This window comes from Lissotriton helveticus, chromosome 11 (genome assembly GCF_964261635.1).
Source record: "Lissotriton helveticus chromosome 11, aLisHel1.1, whole genome shotgun sequence".
In the NCBI taxonomy this organism is placed as follows: Eukaryota; Metazoa; Chordata; class Amphibia; order Caudata; family Salamandridae; genus Lissotriton; species Lissotriton helveticus.
Window position 1 is genome coordinate 852761733 of NC_136072.1, and position 17335 is coordinate 852779067.

Consider the following 17335-nt stretch of genomic DNA (forward strand, 5'->3'; position numbering starts at 1 on the left):
GACACAAACAAGAATTTCACACTATAAAATTATCACAAGCGCTGCAAGCAGCAGCCGCTCGTGTTCTGGTGGTCCACGTTGTTCCCCTGCACTATTGATAAATCTTTACTGCAAAATGCGCGTAATTACTTGGCTTAATAGCGTTATTTCAAGATTTTTTTAATAATAGGAGCAACACACTATTTCTGAAATTTCACGAGATTACCCCCAGAGTATAAGAAATCCGTCCATTAGTGTCCAGCGTCGGTAAATCTGATTTATTTGTAATCGTGCCTGATCTGGAAACAGAAGAGGGTCAGTGTCCGAGCTGCTTGGGGCCTGAGACCAGTCCAGCAGGGACAATACATGTCAGGTCGATGTAACATTACAAAGTTGTGTTTATGAGACATTCCGACGATGAGAAAGCGCCAGCAGTAATGAACAGTGTTGGCCGCACTGCAGGACAATGTTCTAGGCAGTGGGAGACTAGTCTTTTCAAACAAATGCAAACGCTACAAATTACTCATAACATACCATATAAGACCAGGGTTTTATTCATACAGTAGACCTTGAAATATTAAAGTGAAACACTACAGCATTGTGCTCATGTTTAAACCAAGATAATGTCAACATTCTGTTACAACAGCTTCGAAACAGTGAACAATTTGGAGAAAAACAAACGCCCCCAGAAATATGTTTTCGCTAAAAGCGGGTGAGCTGTTGCAGCTTAACAATAAGAAGACAAAAAAAAGATGTACAAAAAAGATGTACGCTCCTACGCTTTAAGTGGGACTGTACTGGTTTTCCAATGTAAATTGAGGATTCCAGCCAGAGGGGGCTGAAGACGTGCTAACCCCACTCCGCTGGCCCACAGCCCAGAAAGACAACAACTGTCCCATGGTGTGATCACAGCAGCTGGTATTTTGTACGTAAAAGAAGATGGACGCCATCCACCTGACGAGACATTCACATCATGAAGTGAACCAATCCGCTGAGCTGGGGCAATGGCAAGTGGAGTCCAGGACGAATAAGAAGCCTTGTAGCAGAAATCTAGGAGACAATCGTTTCTTGGCTGTCCAATGGTAGCTCAAAGCTGTAGCCGTCGTTACTGTGCTGGTAGTAGGGTGGGACCAGAGGTGCCTCAATGATCAGCAAGCCTTCTGGAGACAAGGAAGCGAAGACTGTCAGGGGGTCCACCTCAGATGGGAGTCTAAAAACACAAGAAAAGAAAGTAGAATAGAGGTCAGTCATCGTGATCGTGCTCCTAGACTTTTCATTCCATGCTCTTCATCCCTTCTCATTCAACAACTTTTTCAATTTCTTCTTTTGAGCTAACCTGTCTCATTCACTCATCCACTCATTACTATTCTCTTTCCAAAGCCATTGTAAAATTTGTCTTTATTCCTATTTTTATTAATCCATTGATTCTGATTCTCACTTTATTCTGATTTCTGCTATGATCCTGCTCTGAATCTTTAGTTGATTAATCATTACAGATTGTTCTATGATACTGTTATGGTACTAGCTCTATCCAGCATGTTTCTTAGCTTGCCTACTTGCATGTATTTCAGTGTTTTGTTAAGTGATACAAACCTTCTTGTTTAAAGTGATATATGTCCCCCAGATGCAGACATGGCTGCCTCGTATCCTCCCTCATCTTTACAGATCATTGAACTCTGTAACATCAATTCTCCAAATGGATAAAAACTTCGGATTTGTATACATTTAATTACCAGTGACCCAATGCTTCTGGCAGTCCCTGCAGGCTTGTGAGACAGAACAGAGGGAAAGCTAGAAAAGACACTCCTCTCTGGAACTTAGTGAGGAAAGGTTGGAGTGTGACAATTAAGAAAGTTATGCCTGGTGACACCTGTCTATATCCAAGGAGTATGTATGATGCCCATGACGTTGTTGAAGACTACTGACGTTAAATGATCGATGCAGATGTCAGAATATGGTAATCCCTATTCTTGAAAGCAGGTGACACCGGGACATTTTGGAAGTAAATCTATGCAAAAAGGCATGAACACTGCTTAACCAAATTGCCAGGTGGAGAGGCAGAGACATCACACACCATTACACTGAATTGCCATCACAGAATTCACCCTTTGTCCCACCCATAATCCTTTTTCTTAGTCCTATTTGCTGTTGAGGGACTAAGGCAATGACAAAATAGGAAACTAGGGAAAGAAAACAAGTCTCTAAAGGCTCTGTTAACTTTCTCGTCCTGCTGCTGCCTACATGACTTGTGAGACCAGGGATAACAAGTGCAGTGTCAATGGTACCAGAGAACAAGGCAGAGACAGCAGCTTCTTCCCCTGGCTGCCACAACTGGATATCTATGGTGGTTCCTAAGATATAAAAGTAGATGAGACTATCACATGTGTTAGACATTGCAAGTCCATCTTAAAAAAAAGTAAAGTTCTTGGCTACAAACTGGCAGCAATTTGTATCTTCTTGAAATGTTCAATGATCTATCTATGATGTTTGAACAGGTACAGTACATGAATCATTCATATGCAAGATGAAGATACGGATCCTGAGGATGCTCTTCCTAGCAAATCCTTAGAGATGAGATGACATGCTGAGGGTTATGTCTTATAATTTGGGCTCCCTTCGTCAGAGCTGGACCGCCAGATGATGCCCTGGTGAAATGGCTGGATGGACAGTTTCTGAGAGGATAAGGGCTACTTGCTTGAAAGTTTATTAGGGCGAACTTAAGGACTTGACTGATACTTTGAATCAACAGAAACCACACAGCTAAGGCGTGCATATTTCAAACACCTCCCGAAAACCATTAGACAATTGTCTCTTGATGGTAGCACATAATTTGGGTTAAGTCAACTGTGTTGCAAGACAATAATAGCAAACCTTCATCTGGCTCTTGGATTTAAGATAGACAAGCCTGACAGCATCAAGATCATTTATGGCAGACAATGATTTGGCCTAGGTTTTGTGGGCTTGCATACATTTAGATTTGAGGGATTTCATTTCAGGATCATCACTTTTATTTGCATGCTTTGAGGCTTATATGTTGTTGCTGTCCATTATGACTGATATATGGCCCGGGGGACTGTTGTGTCCAAAACGTTTACTTAACCCTTTAAGTTGCATGGAAAGAGTACTTACCGATGTAGGAGGCTAGAGGAGGGAGCCTATTATATCACAAAGTTTCATTTGTAAGGAGCACAGTCACCTAGGCGTATTGGTGCTGTCGGACCAAACAGAATGCTAAAAAAGTGACACGATGTAATTTTAAGGTAAAACACCACGTTTTGACTGTTTCCTAAATACCAACAAGAATGGTTGAGAGCACAGGTGCAGTGGTAGGGAATACTACAACCTAACCTCTGCAATAGGATAAGATCTAGATCCCACCAGTACCTTCTCAGTAGCTGAATGAATTTGTTGTTCAACGAGGATGATGGAGGGAGGAGAGAATTTATCGTCTAGAGAGGTGGGAGACTAAGGGCCAGATTTAGATCTCGGATGACGGGTTACTCCATTACAACAATGACGAATATCCCATCTGCCAAAATATAAATCACATTATGTCTTATGGGATTTATATTTCGGCAGATGGCATATCTGTCACCGTTGTGATAGAGTAAGTCATCCACTGAGATCTAAATCAGGCCCTGAGAGTAGATTGCTTTTGCTTTATAGATGAATTCTAAATTACCTGAGCTGTCAATAAGCATTTTTCTCTCTTAGCTACTGTTTGATTATGGAGTGGATGCTGAAAACCACTATGGATATGCACTTGAATGCTATAGTGCTGTCTGTGCGTTTGTTTAAATTGATCTGGTTTTCTCTTTTTTCCTACCTTGTTCTCTCTTTTCTACCCATTGGTTGGTTGGTGTATGTTTGCTCTCCACCTTTACCCTCTCCAAAAATCTGGTCACAGTATAGATGGGCTAGATGGCTTTGTGTCCAAGGAACGAGTGGAGTGTGTGATGGGAGGAGGGTAGCGGAGAAAGGGATCCTGTAATACTGCACAGGACATGATGTGATAAAGAAACAAAAATATGAAGAAATGCTTGAGAAAATGGTTTGGAACCAGGTTGGATGCCTCCAGATCACGTTCATCATAATTTCTGTGCCATTTCAGAAAGGGTCAAATCCAGGCAGACCAGTCCAACCAAAAAAAAAAGGGGGGGTAAGCTGGCCTAAACTTCTAGGTCACACCACATCAATTCATGACAACACAACATACAATGACCATTATCAGTGAGGTCCAGATTGAGTCTCTACACACCACGGCAAGCAAAGCGTCCACGTCTGGACAAACCCATTCCGTTTATCAAGATCAGCCAGCCAACCAGGGCTTTCCTTGGGCCTTGATCAGGCTGGCTGCCTGTGAGCGTTAGCTCCTATCCCTGGTGTATACATGTGTTGCAGTACTGCTAATTTAGGAAGTGTGGCATCAATGCACATCTCTAGAACTATATTAAACTCCTGACATTGCACACTCTCAAAGCCCAGACTCTCAACACCTCTGTATGATCATGAGTCAGTGATTTTTTAAGTTTGCCTTTAAGTCCATCCAACCCATTGGCTTTGTTTAAACTCTATTTTTCCTGTGCAAAATCTATGTTTTATTGTGCCTTTGGGAGATATTGCTCTCTTTCGCGCCATACAATTATAAGGCACTGGACAAAGAGTGTATCTTGGTCACAGCAATGCACTGATAATGTCAGAGAACACAACCAACTGAAATGCATGTTCCTTTGTTGAAACCACCAAGTCTAGTTTCAATGATCCCCACCAGAGAGAGTGGATGGGATCAAGTAGCTGGATGGAAAGACCCTATGATGTTCTTAAAAGAGCAGTGAAACCTCAAGGGATCGCGGTTGGAGATCTGATCCTGATGTTTTCCATTAGGCACAGCGGGCATGGGAGTGAGAGTCATTGGAAGATATCCTGGAGAACTGTTCTGCATGGTGGCCTTTTGTACCTGCCCTAGGACATACACATCAGGCACAGTGGTGGCATTCACTGGGATGTATGACGTTACAACGCATGCTTTTACCACGCATGCTTTTACAACGCGGTTTTTACAACGCAAACCATTACAACGCATAGCGCTTTGGGGTGCTGGATAGTGAATGGTTTAATTTACTATTCCAACTCCAGTCCCCGTGGACACTAGGGAAGGTGTTGGATAGTAAATTAAATCTATTCCCTATCCTAGAGCGCCCCCCAGCGCAATGCGTTGTAATAGTTTTCATTGTAAAACCTGCGTTGTAATAGCACTGCGTGGTAAAAGTTGCGTTGTAAAGGATGTTTCCCCATTCACTGTTACTATAGCCTTGCTAGGCATTAAGTGTCTGGGCTTGTGCACAAAGCTATCAAGAACAGGCTGTAGCTGCCTAGTGCATGAGTGCAGTGGCAAGAAGGCGCAAACTATAAAGGGCCAATTGCTTCCTAATTGTGACCATTTTACTATTCAAAGGAGGAGTGGGGCCCATTTACCTTGCTTGCATTAATCCCATGGCAACATAGCTGCTCCACAGTTTATGCATCGTCTTTCTAGAAGCCCACACTAGTATTCCAGTGTCCTTCGTCTTCCAACCTTCAAATTACATGTCACTAATGTAATAGGCTATACTGCAAGAATATTGTTATAATTGAATTCTAATCATCTTTAGTGCAGACTTAGTTCAGGCAGCCCCCAGAGCAATCCGATGTTACTGGGCTCAGATTATGACAACTGGAGGCTTTTACCAGTGGTGTCCAGGGCCCATCACAGAACTGGACCTCAAAGTGAATTACCAACTACTTTTCTTAAGCACTCTCCTATCAGTAGCAATGCAGCTAGTTATCAATATTGAAGCAGGTGCAGAGACATTGGGATACAGGGGCTCGCAAGTGCAGTTCATCCCAGTTAATAGCTGTTTACCGCTGCTTTTCGGGGGTGCCGCCGCGCTCTTTGCCAGGGCCGATTTTCTGCCAATTTAACAAAAACGGCCCCCCAGGGGCCCAAAATTGGCCCCCACCCGTGCGGCGCACTGGAGGATTGCCCGGTGCCCGCTACGGCCAGTTCGGGCCTGACCCCAAGTCCTAATAGAATGCTTATACACCAACACAAGGCTATGCACAATGTTCTATCGATGGTTCAGTCCCACTTGCAGTACCAATGTGCTGCCTGCATGAGGCAACTGTCACCAATGACTTTGATGGGGATGTTTTTCAGAATCTTAGCACCGCATTGGATGCAACAGATGTCCCCCGTAGCCAACCAACGAGTTTAGCTGATACGATACTAGTAGAAACGACAGTGAGGGCTAAACAGTTTTGGCACAGAAAACCACCAAATTCAAAAAATGTTCACAATGTTTTTCTTTTTGTCCACTCTGCACCTCAAAAAGGATCCACCGTCCAAAGAACCAGAACTGACAAATGATATTTCAATGACTCGAGGGAGTAGACTTCATTTCATATAAACATCACAGGGTCCAAAATTTGGTGATTCCCAAGTTGTTCTTTTTATTTCAATATCAGTCCAAAACTGGCGACAATATCCACAGTTTATTCCAAACAAATTTCTTTATGTAGAAACAAAACATCAAACAGCCGACGCGTTTCGTCCACAGAAGGACATCATCAGGGCTCCAAAATAGCTTATCAGAAAAACAATTTTCTTTCTCCAGGTCCCATCAACAAATACAATTTTTTGTAAGCAAACAGTCCTTAATATCTATATTTCATATTATTGAGCTCCTGGACATCACTTCCCCATTCCATTTTCTTCCAATGTTTCCTAATCTGTATTCACTATTCCTATTCACCGTTATCAATAAGTGTTTAACTTAACTCTGGATGACTCGATTATTCCCATTGATCCGTACGGATGGTATAGGAGACACCCGTCGCCATGGACTGTGACTTCCCATAGATGAATCGGCAGAATTGATACAGTTTCAGCAAAAGTTGGATGCAAGTTGTATATTGGTTGAGAACAGATATAAAATCAATGGGAATAATCGAGTCATCCAGAGTTAAGTTAAACGTTTTAAAATTGTTTTTCTGATAAGCTATTTTGGAGCCCTGATGATGTCCTTCTGTGGACGAAACGCGTCGGCTGTTTGATGTTTTGTTTTGGATCTACATAAAGAAATTTGTTTGGAATAAACTGTTGATATTGTCGCCAGTTTTGCACTGATATTGAAATAAAAAGAACAACTTGGGAATCAACAAATTTTGGACCCTGTGATGTTTATATGAAATGAAGTCTATTCCCTCGAGTCATTGAAATATAGTTTAGCTGATACGCTTCAAATATCCAAACCTCTTGGAGTCTTGAAGTATGTCAGCTCTGTAACTTATCCTCCGTAGAGTCCCACCCAGTAGAGCAATGGAGTGCCCAATCAATTTGTGGCAGAACACAGTAATTGAAGGAGAGTACCTTACAAAAGCACTGTCCAGTGCTTTAGAACAGGGGTGCAGTTCATGTGAGTCCATGAGTCCAAGCAAGGGGGCAGTGAAGCACCTGCTATCTGGACTTAAGCGGTGGTGCCACTAGGTAGATGAAATGGTTCCTAATGGCCCTTCTCAACTTTGATTGTTGACTTTCAGGTCTCAGGATAGAAGCAAAAGCTAATAAACAACACTGCAAGAAAGAAGGTACTGTGCCACAGCTGTGGTATGGGCAGCAAATAGTGACAATCAAATCTAGCATGACTAGATAAAGAGAAGTTTTTTTATTAGAAGAAAAATGTGAGAGGCGAATGAAATGTGTGTGAAAGTAGGAAAATCAAAAATGCAAAGGAGAAGATTAAAATGAAAGTAAAAAAGAAAGCAGGATGAACTCAAGGTTGGAAGTTACAAAAGAATAGAAAGAATGAAAGAAAGATTGAAATGAGAAAAGAGAAGAAAAGTGAGGAAGGAAGGAAGGAAACTTATCTCAGGGAGCAATTTCAGTAGACCTGCCTAGAAAGTGTCAGAAACGCATGCTTCTCTCACTCACGTGGATTGACATGATTGAAAGTAGGGAGCATTTTAGTTTTCTGGCTGCTCCCTTGAGCCCGAGATTACTTAGGTGGGGAACTGCAGATGAAAACTGGTACACCGCACTGGACAGATTTTAGTTTGCAGAATTAATGTTAATGTTATGGGGAATTTATAAAGCGCACAGCTACTCCAAGGAGAGTCCCGGCGCTAAGAGGTCCCCCTTGAAAGAGAGACAATATGCACTCTAATCCTAACAAGTCCCTATTCCTGATGGGACAGCCAGGTCTTAAATTGGCGCCTGAAAGTAAGAAGCTCTTTTTATTGTCTCAGGGAGAGAGACCACCTGGAAGGAGAATCCCCCTTCCTAGCCTGGATGAATTTAGGCACCGATAGCAAATGTTGGGTTGATGACCTCAAAGTCCTGGCTGGGGAATAGGGTATAATTCTCTATCTGATGTACTGAGCCCCACTGTTATGGAGAGCCTTAAAGGCCAGCAAAAGGGCCTTAAAATTAAACCTACTTTTTCACTGAAAGCCAGTGTAGAGGTAACTATATCTATGATACCACCAGTTGCGCTGAAGTGTTCTGGCATTGGGTGCCCACAGGCCTTAGTCACCATTAATGCCACGACAGCAGCTTTAACAAACACTGAGGTGGAGAGAGGAAATGGGGTTTCAAATCAGTATAGCTTCACAAACATACAACTGTGGTATACCTCCTTTCTTAGTCAATGGGAATTTCTGGAACCAAGTATTGGTCAAGGTGACCAGTACCGATCTTGAGAGTTGGCCAATCATTTCTATCGCAACGTTCAAAATATTGTGGACTTTCCTCGTCAGATATGGCATGATCAACTCATGCCAGGGCCCTGGACAAAAGGAGCCTCTCCTGGGCTAAGGCTATCTAGCCCAGAGATATGTTTACTCAACTCTTGTGACTGAAAGGGCCATGACTTGTGAGACAAATATTGCAAAATATTGGTTTAGGGTTGTGTAGCAAGAAACACCTAGTAAGCCCTGCATTAAGAAATCAGAGCAGGAGGCAAAAAAGGAAACACACTACCTGAATCCTCCAACTGAAGAAGAATAACAGTGCTGTGATGGACAGATCAGATTAAAGCCTAGTCTGTGAAAATAGGGAGTGAAATAAGGGAAGAAAGTTAAGGAAGGAGGAAAACAGAAATATAGGAGAAAAGAGAAAAAATACAAGGAAAACAAATGCAGAAATGGAAAAATTGTAAGAAAAAAATTAAAGTAAGAAACACAGAGTTAAATATATAAAGAGAATAACGAGAAAAATGTAATGGATGGAAAAGGAAAAATAAAAAAAGCATGAAATAAAGAAACAATGGGTTAGGAGAGGGTAGAGAGAAAACAAAGGTAGAAAAATGTGCGGAAAGTTCTTAATTTACGTGTGACAGTAAAAGTGAAACATGGTACAGGAGAAAGGAATACATGGTTTATGAACAGGGAATAAAGAAAGACACATTGTGTGGGAGAGCAGGCAAATTGAGAGAAATGTGCCGATGAGCGGTTGAAATGACAGAGAATAACAGTATGAGGTGTCTCACTGAAGCCAAGCCTCGTACGTCATCGCTTATAAAAGCAAACAACAAGAGAAGAAGACGCAGTTAGCAGCCTCTATTTTACAATAGTGTTTATTTTATGGGAAGAGCTGTACACACCCATCAACAATCTGACATTTATTTTGGCAGAAGGAACAGTCTCCTCTTGAGCAAATAATCTTGAGTCAAGAACACAGGCTTTCTGTGCTCGATTATAGTCTTAAGCAGTAATCAGAGGCTGAAGCTAACTAAAAGGACCTCACTGGGGGGCAGATTTACTACTCCTGGCGCATCTCTGCTAATCAGCAGGGATGCGCCAGAAGAGTTGCGATGCATCTGCCCACCCGTGCGCCACCCCTGATGCGTCGCTTTTACAATGTGGCGCACCGTGACTCACGGATGGGCAGATGCATGTCGCATCACCCGTCGGAAAGGCTGCGCATTGCTGGAGTTGCGTCGCAGCAAGGCTCGGGGGTGCCCTATCTCTAACATGCTGCATCAGTCCTTACGCCTGCTTCAAGCAGGCGCAGGGTTTTGACGCAGCATGGCCTTAAAAGTGACTGAGTGAAATCCTGTAGATTTCACTCAGCCACTTTTAGGAGGCATTCCTGCGCCGGAACGCCCCACCCTGCGCTGGAATGCCAACATGTGGCGCAGGGCTTTACAACATGACACATCCCCCAGATGTGTCACGTTGTAAATACCCTGCAGCATGGCGCTGGCTTAGCGCCGCCGCTGCGTCACAAAAGTGACGCAACTGCAGTGTAAAAGAGGCGCAAGAGGCTTGGAAATCTGCCCCTGAGTACTTTAGAATGCCCAACAATCACGCTGTCTCCTTCCCACCAATCACATTGACATCTGTGGGAGGCTATGCGTCTGACCTCTTTCTACAGAGCTATCAAGCCTCACTGCTCCATCATGGGCAGGTCATGCAGTTAAGGAAAGTTCTTTGAATTCTGGCACTTGTAGTCTTGGTTTTAGGGGCGTAGCTACCTTTGGTGCAGCTGGTGCAATGCGCAGGGGTCCAGGCTGCCCTGCATCGGCTGATGCTATTTTAGAGGCTACATGTTCTAAAAAAAAAATTTAATACACAGTGCATGCCAGGGGCTTGACTGAACTTCCTTTTAAAGGGAAGGGTATGGAGGGATGAAAGGATAAAGGAACAATAAAAAAGAGAAAGGAAAGGGGTGATAGAAAAGGCGATAGTGAGATAAGGGGAGGAGGGCAGGAAAAGTTGACAGAATGAGAGAAGGAAATAGAGGAGAGCGGGCTGGAGATAGGCAGGTGAGAAGGAAAGACGAGTAGAATGAGGAACTTGGAGGCCCGTTACATCAGTGTAGCAGTAAAGTGGCACCAGGGCCCAGATGTGTGACGGACCTCATAGCTGTATTTAACAGCTGTTGGGTGCTTAGTTTCACTGCTTGCACTAGGGTACATGATTCCCCCACCCCCGCCAACCTACACCCCTACCCTCTGGGTGCTGTCTGAAGTCCGCCTTGTGTATTGTTCAGTGGCGGCTGACATGTAATGAGGGTGGTGAGGGGGGACAATAATACAAAAAATATGTTTTTTTAAAAATCATTCCAGTTGCCTTCCTGGTGCCATGTTCTCCTAGCTTGGGTCTTCTCTCCATGCACGCTCCGGGAAACTGCAGTAACCAATCTTGGCTCTTCTCTCATGCTGCATGAGAGCAGTGCCAGGATTGGAGGGAGCGGCATCTCTATCCACTCCCGAAGAGACTGGAGCCCTCTGCTGTCTAGACAGCTGGGTTAGTGAGGTTTAAAATGTGCATGTCTGGCTGGCATCGTAAGATGTCTGGCCAAAAAGACATGTGCACTTAAAACTTAACCCCTTGCGGGCGAATTAAAGAGTGGGCGGGGTTTGCACACGCCCACCGTGACGTCGGTCAGCCGGGGGCCGTCCGAAGCACGCATGGGGTTAACCACATCGGTGCTCGATGAGGTCCGCTCCTGCGCTGAGTTTTTTAAAAACCCATTATTCATGACGAGCTGGGCTCGTCATGAGCGTGCTGGGAGGCTACTGCATGACGAGCCCAGCTCGTCATGAGCGTCGAAGGGGTTAAAGTACCCTGCCTATCACTGCTTTCTGCTACCGCTACCCCCCCACCTCCATCCGGACGCTTGGTTCGGGACAGGGTTTTGAACAATAAAATGGTAATAAATTAAGTTTATTACCATTTTAGTTTTCCATCTCTGGGGGGAAATTTTTTAGTGGGGCGATGCTCCTCCACCTTAAGCTGGATCCTCCACTGGTGGTGTTGTTCATACATTTTATGTGCTGCATTCTGTCAGCTTTCACACAGTGCACACCAGGGGCTTGGCTGTGTTGACTTCTATGGGGGAAGGGGTTACAGAAGGAGGAGAGGAAAAGGGAACAATAAAGAAAAGAGAGAAAAAGTATGAAAGAAAAGGAGAGGGGGAGACAAGGGGAGGAGGGCAGGAGACTGTGACAGCAGGGCCGGCTCTAGGCTCATGGCGGCCCTGGGCAGGGAGCGTAGGTAGGGGGCCCCGGAAGAGGGGTCTGGGTGGGGCGGAGCTCGGAGGCCACTGAAGAGGGGGGGTCAGGATGTTCGGAACTGGAAAAGATCCGGAGGCCGCAAATCCCTGCCAGGGGCCGCCACGCAAATATGTATCCATCCTCACAGGAATATTATATTAAGGATATATATTGGCGTGGTGGCCCCTGGGGTTTGGTGGCCCTGTGCAGGTGCACAGCTTGCACATGCCTAAGGCCGGCCCTGGTGACAGCATGGGAGAAGGAGATGAGGTCAAGTGAGAATGGCGATAAGGATGAGCAAAGTGGGCAAGGGAAAAGGAAGAGAATGAACCAGACGTGAGGAGCGAAGAGAAGATGGGGGTGAGTGACAGACAGTAGAAGAGAGACAGGAAGGGGTTAGAGAGGAGAACATTAAATGGATGCAAGAGAGCAGTGTGTGGGGATAGAGAGGCGAGAATGAAAGACGATAGAATGAGGAACTTGGAGACCTGTAAATTACGTCAAAAACAATTAAGGAGAGAGTTAAGGGAATTTATCCACCTCGAAGTGGACGGAATAATACTCCTGGTCCCCTAGGTTAGGTATCTTAATTAACAAAAATAATAAGGAGTATCACCAGAAAAAAATGCTCAAAGAGCGATTTTCTACGGGATGATTCGTTAACAGGAAGAAGAAAGTCCTTCTTTTATTAGGAACCCCTCACTCACCGACCTGGTCGGTGACATGCTTCATCATCGGGGCCACCCTGATGGCCGAGTGCCATCAAGGTGTGCTGCGACACCTGAACTACAGTGGAGCTGGTATGTGGGTGATGAATGCAAAAAGAAAAATAGTGGGTGAGTTAAAAATTGTCCTGGTATGACTTATATAAAAAAATTTATTATTAAAGCTACTGGACAATATTAAAATATAGAAGGCGATACTGTTAGTGGTGTGATTATGACCAAAAGTATCTGGATAAATGTGTGGTGGGTCTACATGTTTCAAACCGTGTATGGGATTTCCGGTTTTTCTTCAGGACCAAAATCAGGGAAATGGGTGGTCAGGGTACACTAACACCCTGCCGTGCCTGCAAATCCCTGTGCCTTTGCAACAAAATTAGTGGTGCTAGGCGCAAAAGAATAATAATAACCCAAAAGTGGTTATATAAGACAAAAAAACTCCAGTTGGAGAATCACAGGGCAGCACGGGATTTGGGAGGGGCGGCCAGGTTTAGGAAACATATTAGTTTCACCGGCTAGCGGTAGCAATGCACCTACATGGTCCCTCCACGAGCCCGTGAATGATTCAGGACAATTTTTAACTCACCCACTATTTTTCTTTTTGCATTCATCACCCACATACCAGCTCCACTGTAGTTCAGGTGTCGCAGCACACCTTGATGGCACTCGGCCATCAGGGTGGCCCCGATGATGAAGCATGTCACCGACCAGGTCGGTGAGTGAGGGGTTCCTAATAAAAGAAGGACTTTCTTCTTCCTGTTAACGAATCATCCCGTAGAAAATCGCTCTTTGAGCATTTTTTTCTGGTGATACTCCTTATGACCTGTAAATTACTTCAGTGTAGCAGGTGCAGTGACACCGTAGTCCAGGGATTTGATAATGTTTTAATACCGTCTGACAGTCTGGTTTAATTGCCTGCACTAGAGTCCATGACTCCAGGCAATGCCCCACTCCATGGTTTCATAGTGGGTTAAAACGGGACTTTAAAGCACACCCAGCAACGAAAAAAGTGTCTGGCTGAGTTACTGGCTAATTTGAGTTTTCTGTTCATTTTCATTCAGTAGCAAGTAAACCACGAGTGAGGGAGATGGGCGGCGAGCCAGCCTAGGCCCCTGCCTCTCTGCTGGCCTGCCGCCCGGCTGCCGCACTCGCAGCCTCCTTTTGGAAATAAACTCCCCTCCTCGCCGCTCTCTGTTTAAAATACCCTGGCATGGGTGTGAGCTTGGAGGCGCTCGGATCTAAGGCCGCCCCCCGGCCCAGGAAGACAGACGGAAGGACGGAGATGCTATGGAAGAAGGCACATGGCGGAGACGGAGGCTGGACCAGGAGAGACCGATCCATGCCCATACATGGCCTCGTGCGCAGGGCAGGTTTTGGCGCCAGCTCTCTCAGCCGGCGGCGACTTGTGGTAAAAGTCTTTTTGGAGACGCTGGGTCCCACGTCAGAGACACCGAGGCCTTCCGCTGCGTCTGCAATCCTCGCGAGGACGGCAAGATCTGCTAAAGATGCAGTTTCCACAGTAACCTCTTAAGGAGAGGGGGGTTAACGACTGTCACTGTTCATTCACGAGGATGCTCGTCTCTGCTGAAGGAGGAGGGAGGGATGACGTGAATGAGGTAGAGTTTGCCCAGCTGGCTGCCAAATAGGCCTTATGTTATGACCTTCAGTCGGACATGGCCTCTTAGCGAACAGCAATTTGAATGCTGAGACGTTTAGCGTCATCTTTTTCCTTTGCGTGGACCTACAAGTTCCAAATTCAAAGTTCGGTTTCCTAAAAAAAGCAAGATCTGGCCATAAATGACACTCGTGACTTGGGCCCACAGGGCACCTCTGAAAAAAGGGCAACACGGCAGACCTCGCAGCAAGAAGGATCCATACTTCTAATCCCTACCAATGCAGCCCAGGACCAGACTATCCCAAACTCATGGGCATTATTTTTGATTTATGTGCTTTTCTACAGAGCTCTCGAGTTGCCTCTGTTCTTCATGCGCTGGGAACACACCCAGCCCAGTTATTTTCTTGGCGTTATAGAACTTGTATTCCTGTTTGTTCGAATATACAATCAAGACTACAAGTCCCAGAATGCAATTTGCAAAAATGAGACCTGGCTGAGCCAGTCCCACGTGGTTCTTTAAAACGCAAAATCTCTATATTCTATAGGGCGAGTTTTGCCCCTGTGGGACATATAAGAAGTATAAAAAAAACTCAGATTTCACACGTAGATAAAGGATATAAAGTACAAATGAGCAAGGCGTGGGCCATTGTGAGCGCGAGAAGGAATGCCCGACAGCGGAGGATTCTGGGAGTGAATAAGAAAACAGCTGATCATCCAAGCCAGAAGCGCAGATAGGACATAATGGATCACTGTGAGCACACCTGTGTCTTGCTGGCCTGAGTCCAGTACTTGGCGCATGTCCCCATGCCCTCTGGCAAGCCGCGTGACCTTGTGCATACAGTCCTCGAGCTCTCACTTCAGTTGGGTAACACTATAGTTATTGCAATTACCGAGCGACGAGGGAGTGGTTTGACTCAGTAGTACATGAAAACATTAGTCACCAATGGTAACAAAGACTCACAATAAGGGCGCACCGCCGAAAAAATAATAATTGTAAAGAAGAAAACAAGTCCACGCTTTGTCATATGAAACCAAACGATGGGATTTAGGGCGCTCTACAACAGTTCCCAACGTACAGAGGTACGTCAGCAAATATTCAGCATTTTACAGGAATGAGGTAATGCTCCGAAGCCAGGGTTGGAATGAAGAGAATTTAGTTGCGTCGGGAGGATGCAGCTGGCCAAGTGACTCCAGGGGGACAATAAAAGGGACAGCAGGGAGTAACACAGGCCCTTGCAGTCCCTGTGACGCAGCGAAAGCCCGGTCCACCAGCACCCATTCAGCCCAGAGCTTATCTGTGAGATACGGCCGTGTCAGAGGCCCCTCTGCACATTCTCAGGGGCCAGATCTTTTTGCATTACACCACTGGTAGTGTTGCGCCCCAGCCAAAGGAGGAATTCAAGCCTCAGGGGAATGCTATTAAGGCACCAGGCAGCTGGTCCCCTTCTCCAAAGATTACTGCAAGAGCCCGGCTGAGGGCACAGAGAGTACAAAAGGGAGTAGTCCAATGGCCTCGCCTCTTGTCATCAGCGGTTCTTCCTAGGTGCCCAATGAAATAATGATCAGTGATTTAGAATTTCAATGTGAGAAAAGGTGTTAGTCGTAGTAGTAAAAGTGTATTTCGAAAAAACGCATTCCATAAAAATTGCAATCATAAAACAATCCTTTGTAAATAGATGCATACCGTTTTTGTAATTATATCCCAGCACTTAGTCCATTAAAGTCTATCATAAAAGCATTTAAAAAGAAAAACAAGTTTCCAAAAATGTGTACCAGCATAAAATCTCTGCATACATATTCCATTAAGTTAAGGCTACAATCATTATAAAACGATAAAAAGCGGAATATGTGCAAATAGCCAACAATTGATGCACTCAACGCTAGTTCCACCTTTCATCTTGAGGTTAGCTTATAAGGCAGATACTCGAGGCACACTTTAGGGAGCGTTTCAAGTTTCTCCGTATTCCCCTAGAAAATGCTGGGGTTTATCATAATACACAAACTACATCCGTAAGGACACCGCCACGACCTGACATAATGATTATTTACAGTCTGTATAGAACTATAAATCGGTTTATGGTAGCCTAGAATTTAAGGTCATTCGCTTCCCTTAGGAGGCCTACTAAGAATAGAAATTTACTTACAGCAAACACTGTGTAGATGGATGTATCACCCTTCAGGATTCCTAGTGCCTTCAAATACCTCTGCACACCAAGATAATTACACAATGGGCTTTTGGATGCTGGACAAAGAACACAGTATGTGATGCACTGTTTTATTCACTGACTGAGAGCACAAAGCGCAAGCTGCCGGGCCAGCGCACCTGATAGTGTTCCATGATGCCGTAAATGAGCCCAATTCCAGTGTGTCATAACGAAATTTCAAATAAAGCCATTTTGTCAATGGCTGGAGCGGTCGATCGAGAACATTTTCGTAAATGGAGCTATCCTTAATGAGCAGAAATTGATTTGTCAGTATACCATGAGTAGGGCAATGGAGGAGACTTGCCTGAATGTACTTCCAATAGTGAGTTTTTAATTTCAGCTTGGTAGTAACCACCAACGAGCCAAGATCCGACAAAAAGTAACCAAGGTCCGGTCTGTCAAACCAGTGGCGAACGTGTTTGACCACAGAAAGGTGAGGCCCGTGCCAAGGGCTAGTAATTCCACTACTGCCCTCCGACACTGCTGCAGCTCTTCAGTAGTCCAAACCCTCACTAAATATAAACAAGCACTTGCAATGCAATAGGTCTCGCATTAGGAAAGTTTGAGCTATTGGTCTTGTAAATGACACATTTTTTATTTATGTGTTGGTTTTGAAAATTGCGAAATTAATAGCTTTGTCATTTACAATGCCAATACTTTTAACTTTTGCAAATGTGACACCTATACCATTTGTAATGCAACATGTTTTGTATTTACGTGACTTAGATGTATTGATATTACGAATAACAATGGCTTTTAAATTTTTTAAATAATTAATAC

The 17335-nt window shown here is 44.6% G+C and overlaps 1 protein-coding gene across 1 annotated transcript in view; it reads right to left on the bottom strand.

Moving 5' to 3' along the window:
* Window positions 1-517: 517 nt before the first annotated feature.
* HSPB8 (heat shock protein family B (small) member 8) overlaps window positions 518-17335 on the bottom strand; it is a 121782-nt gene continuing 104964 nt past the window's right edge. The window contains exon 3 of the mRNA XM_078667088.1: window positions 518-1189. Coding sequence (XP_078523214.1) covers window positions 1030-1189 — 160 coding nt within the window. The 3' untranslated portion in view covers window positions 518-1029. The remainder of the gene's footprint in view (window positions 1190-17335) is intronic.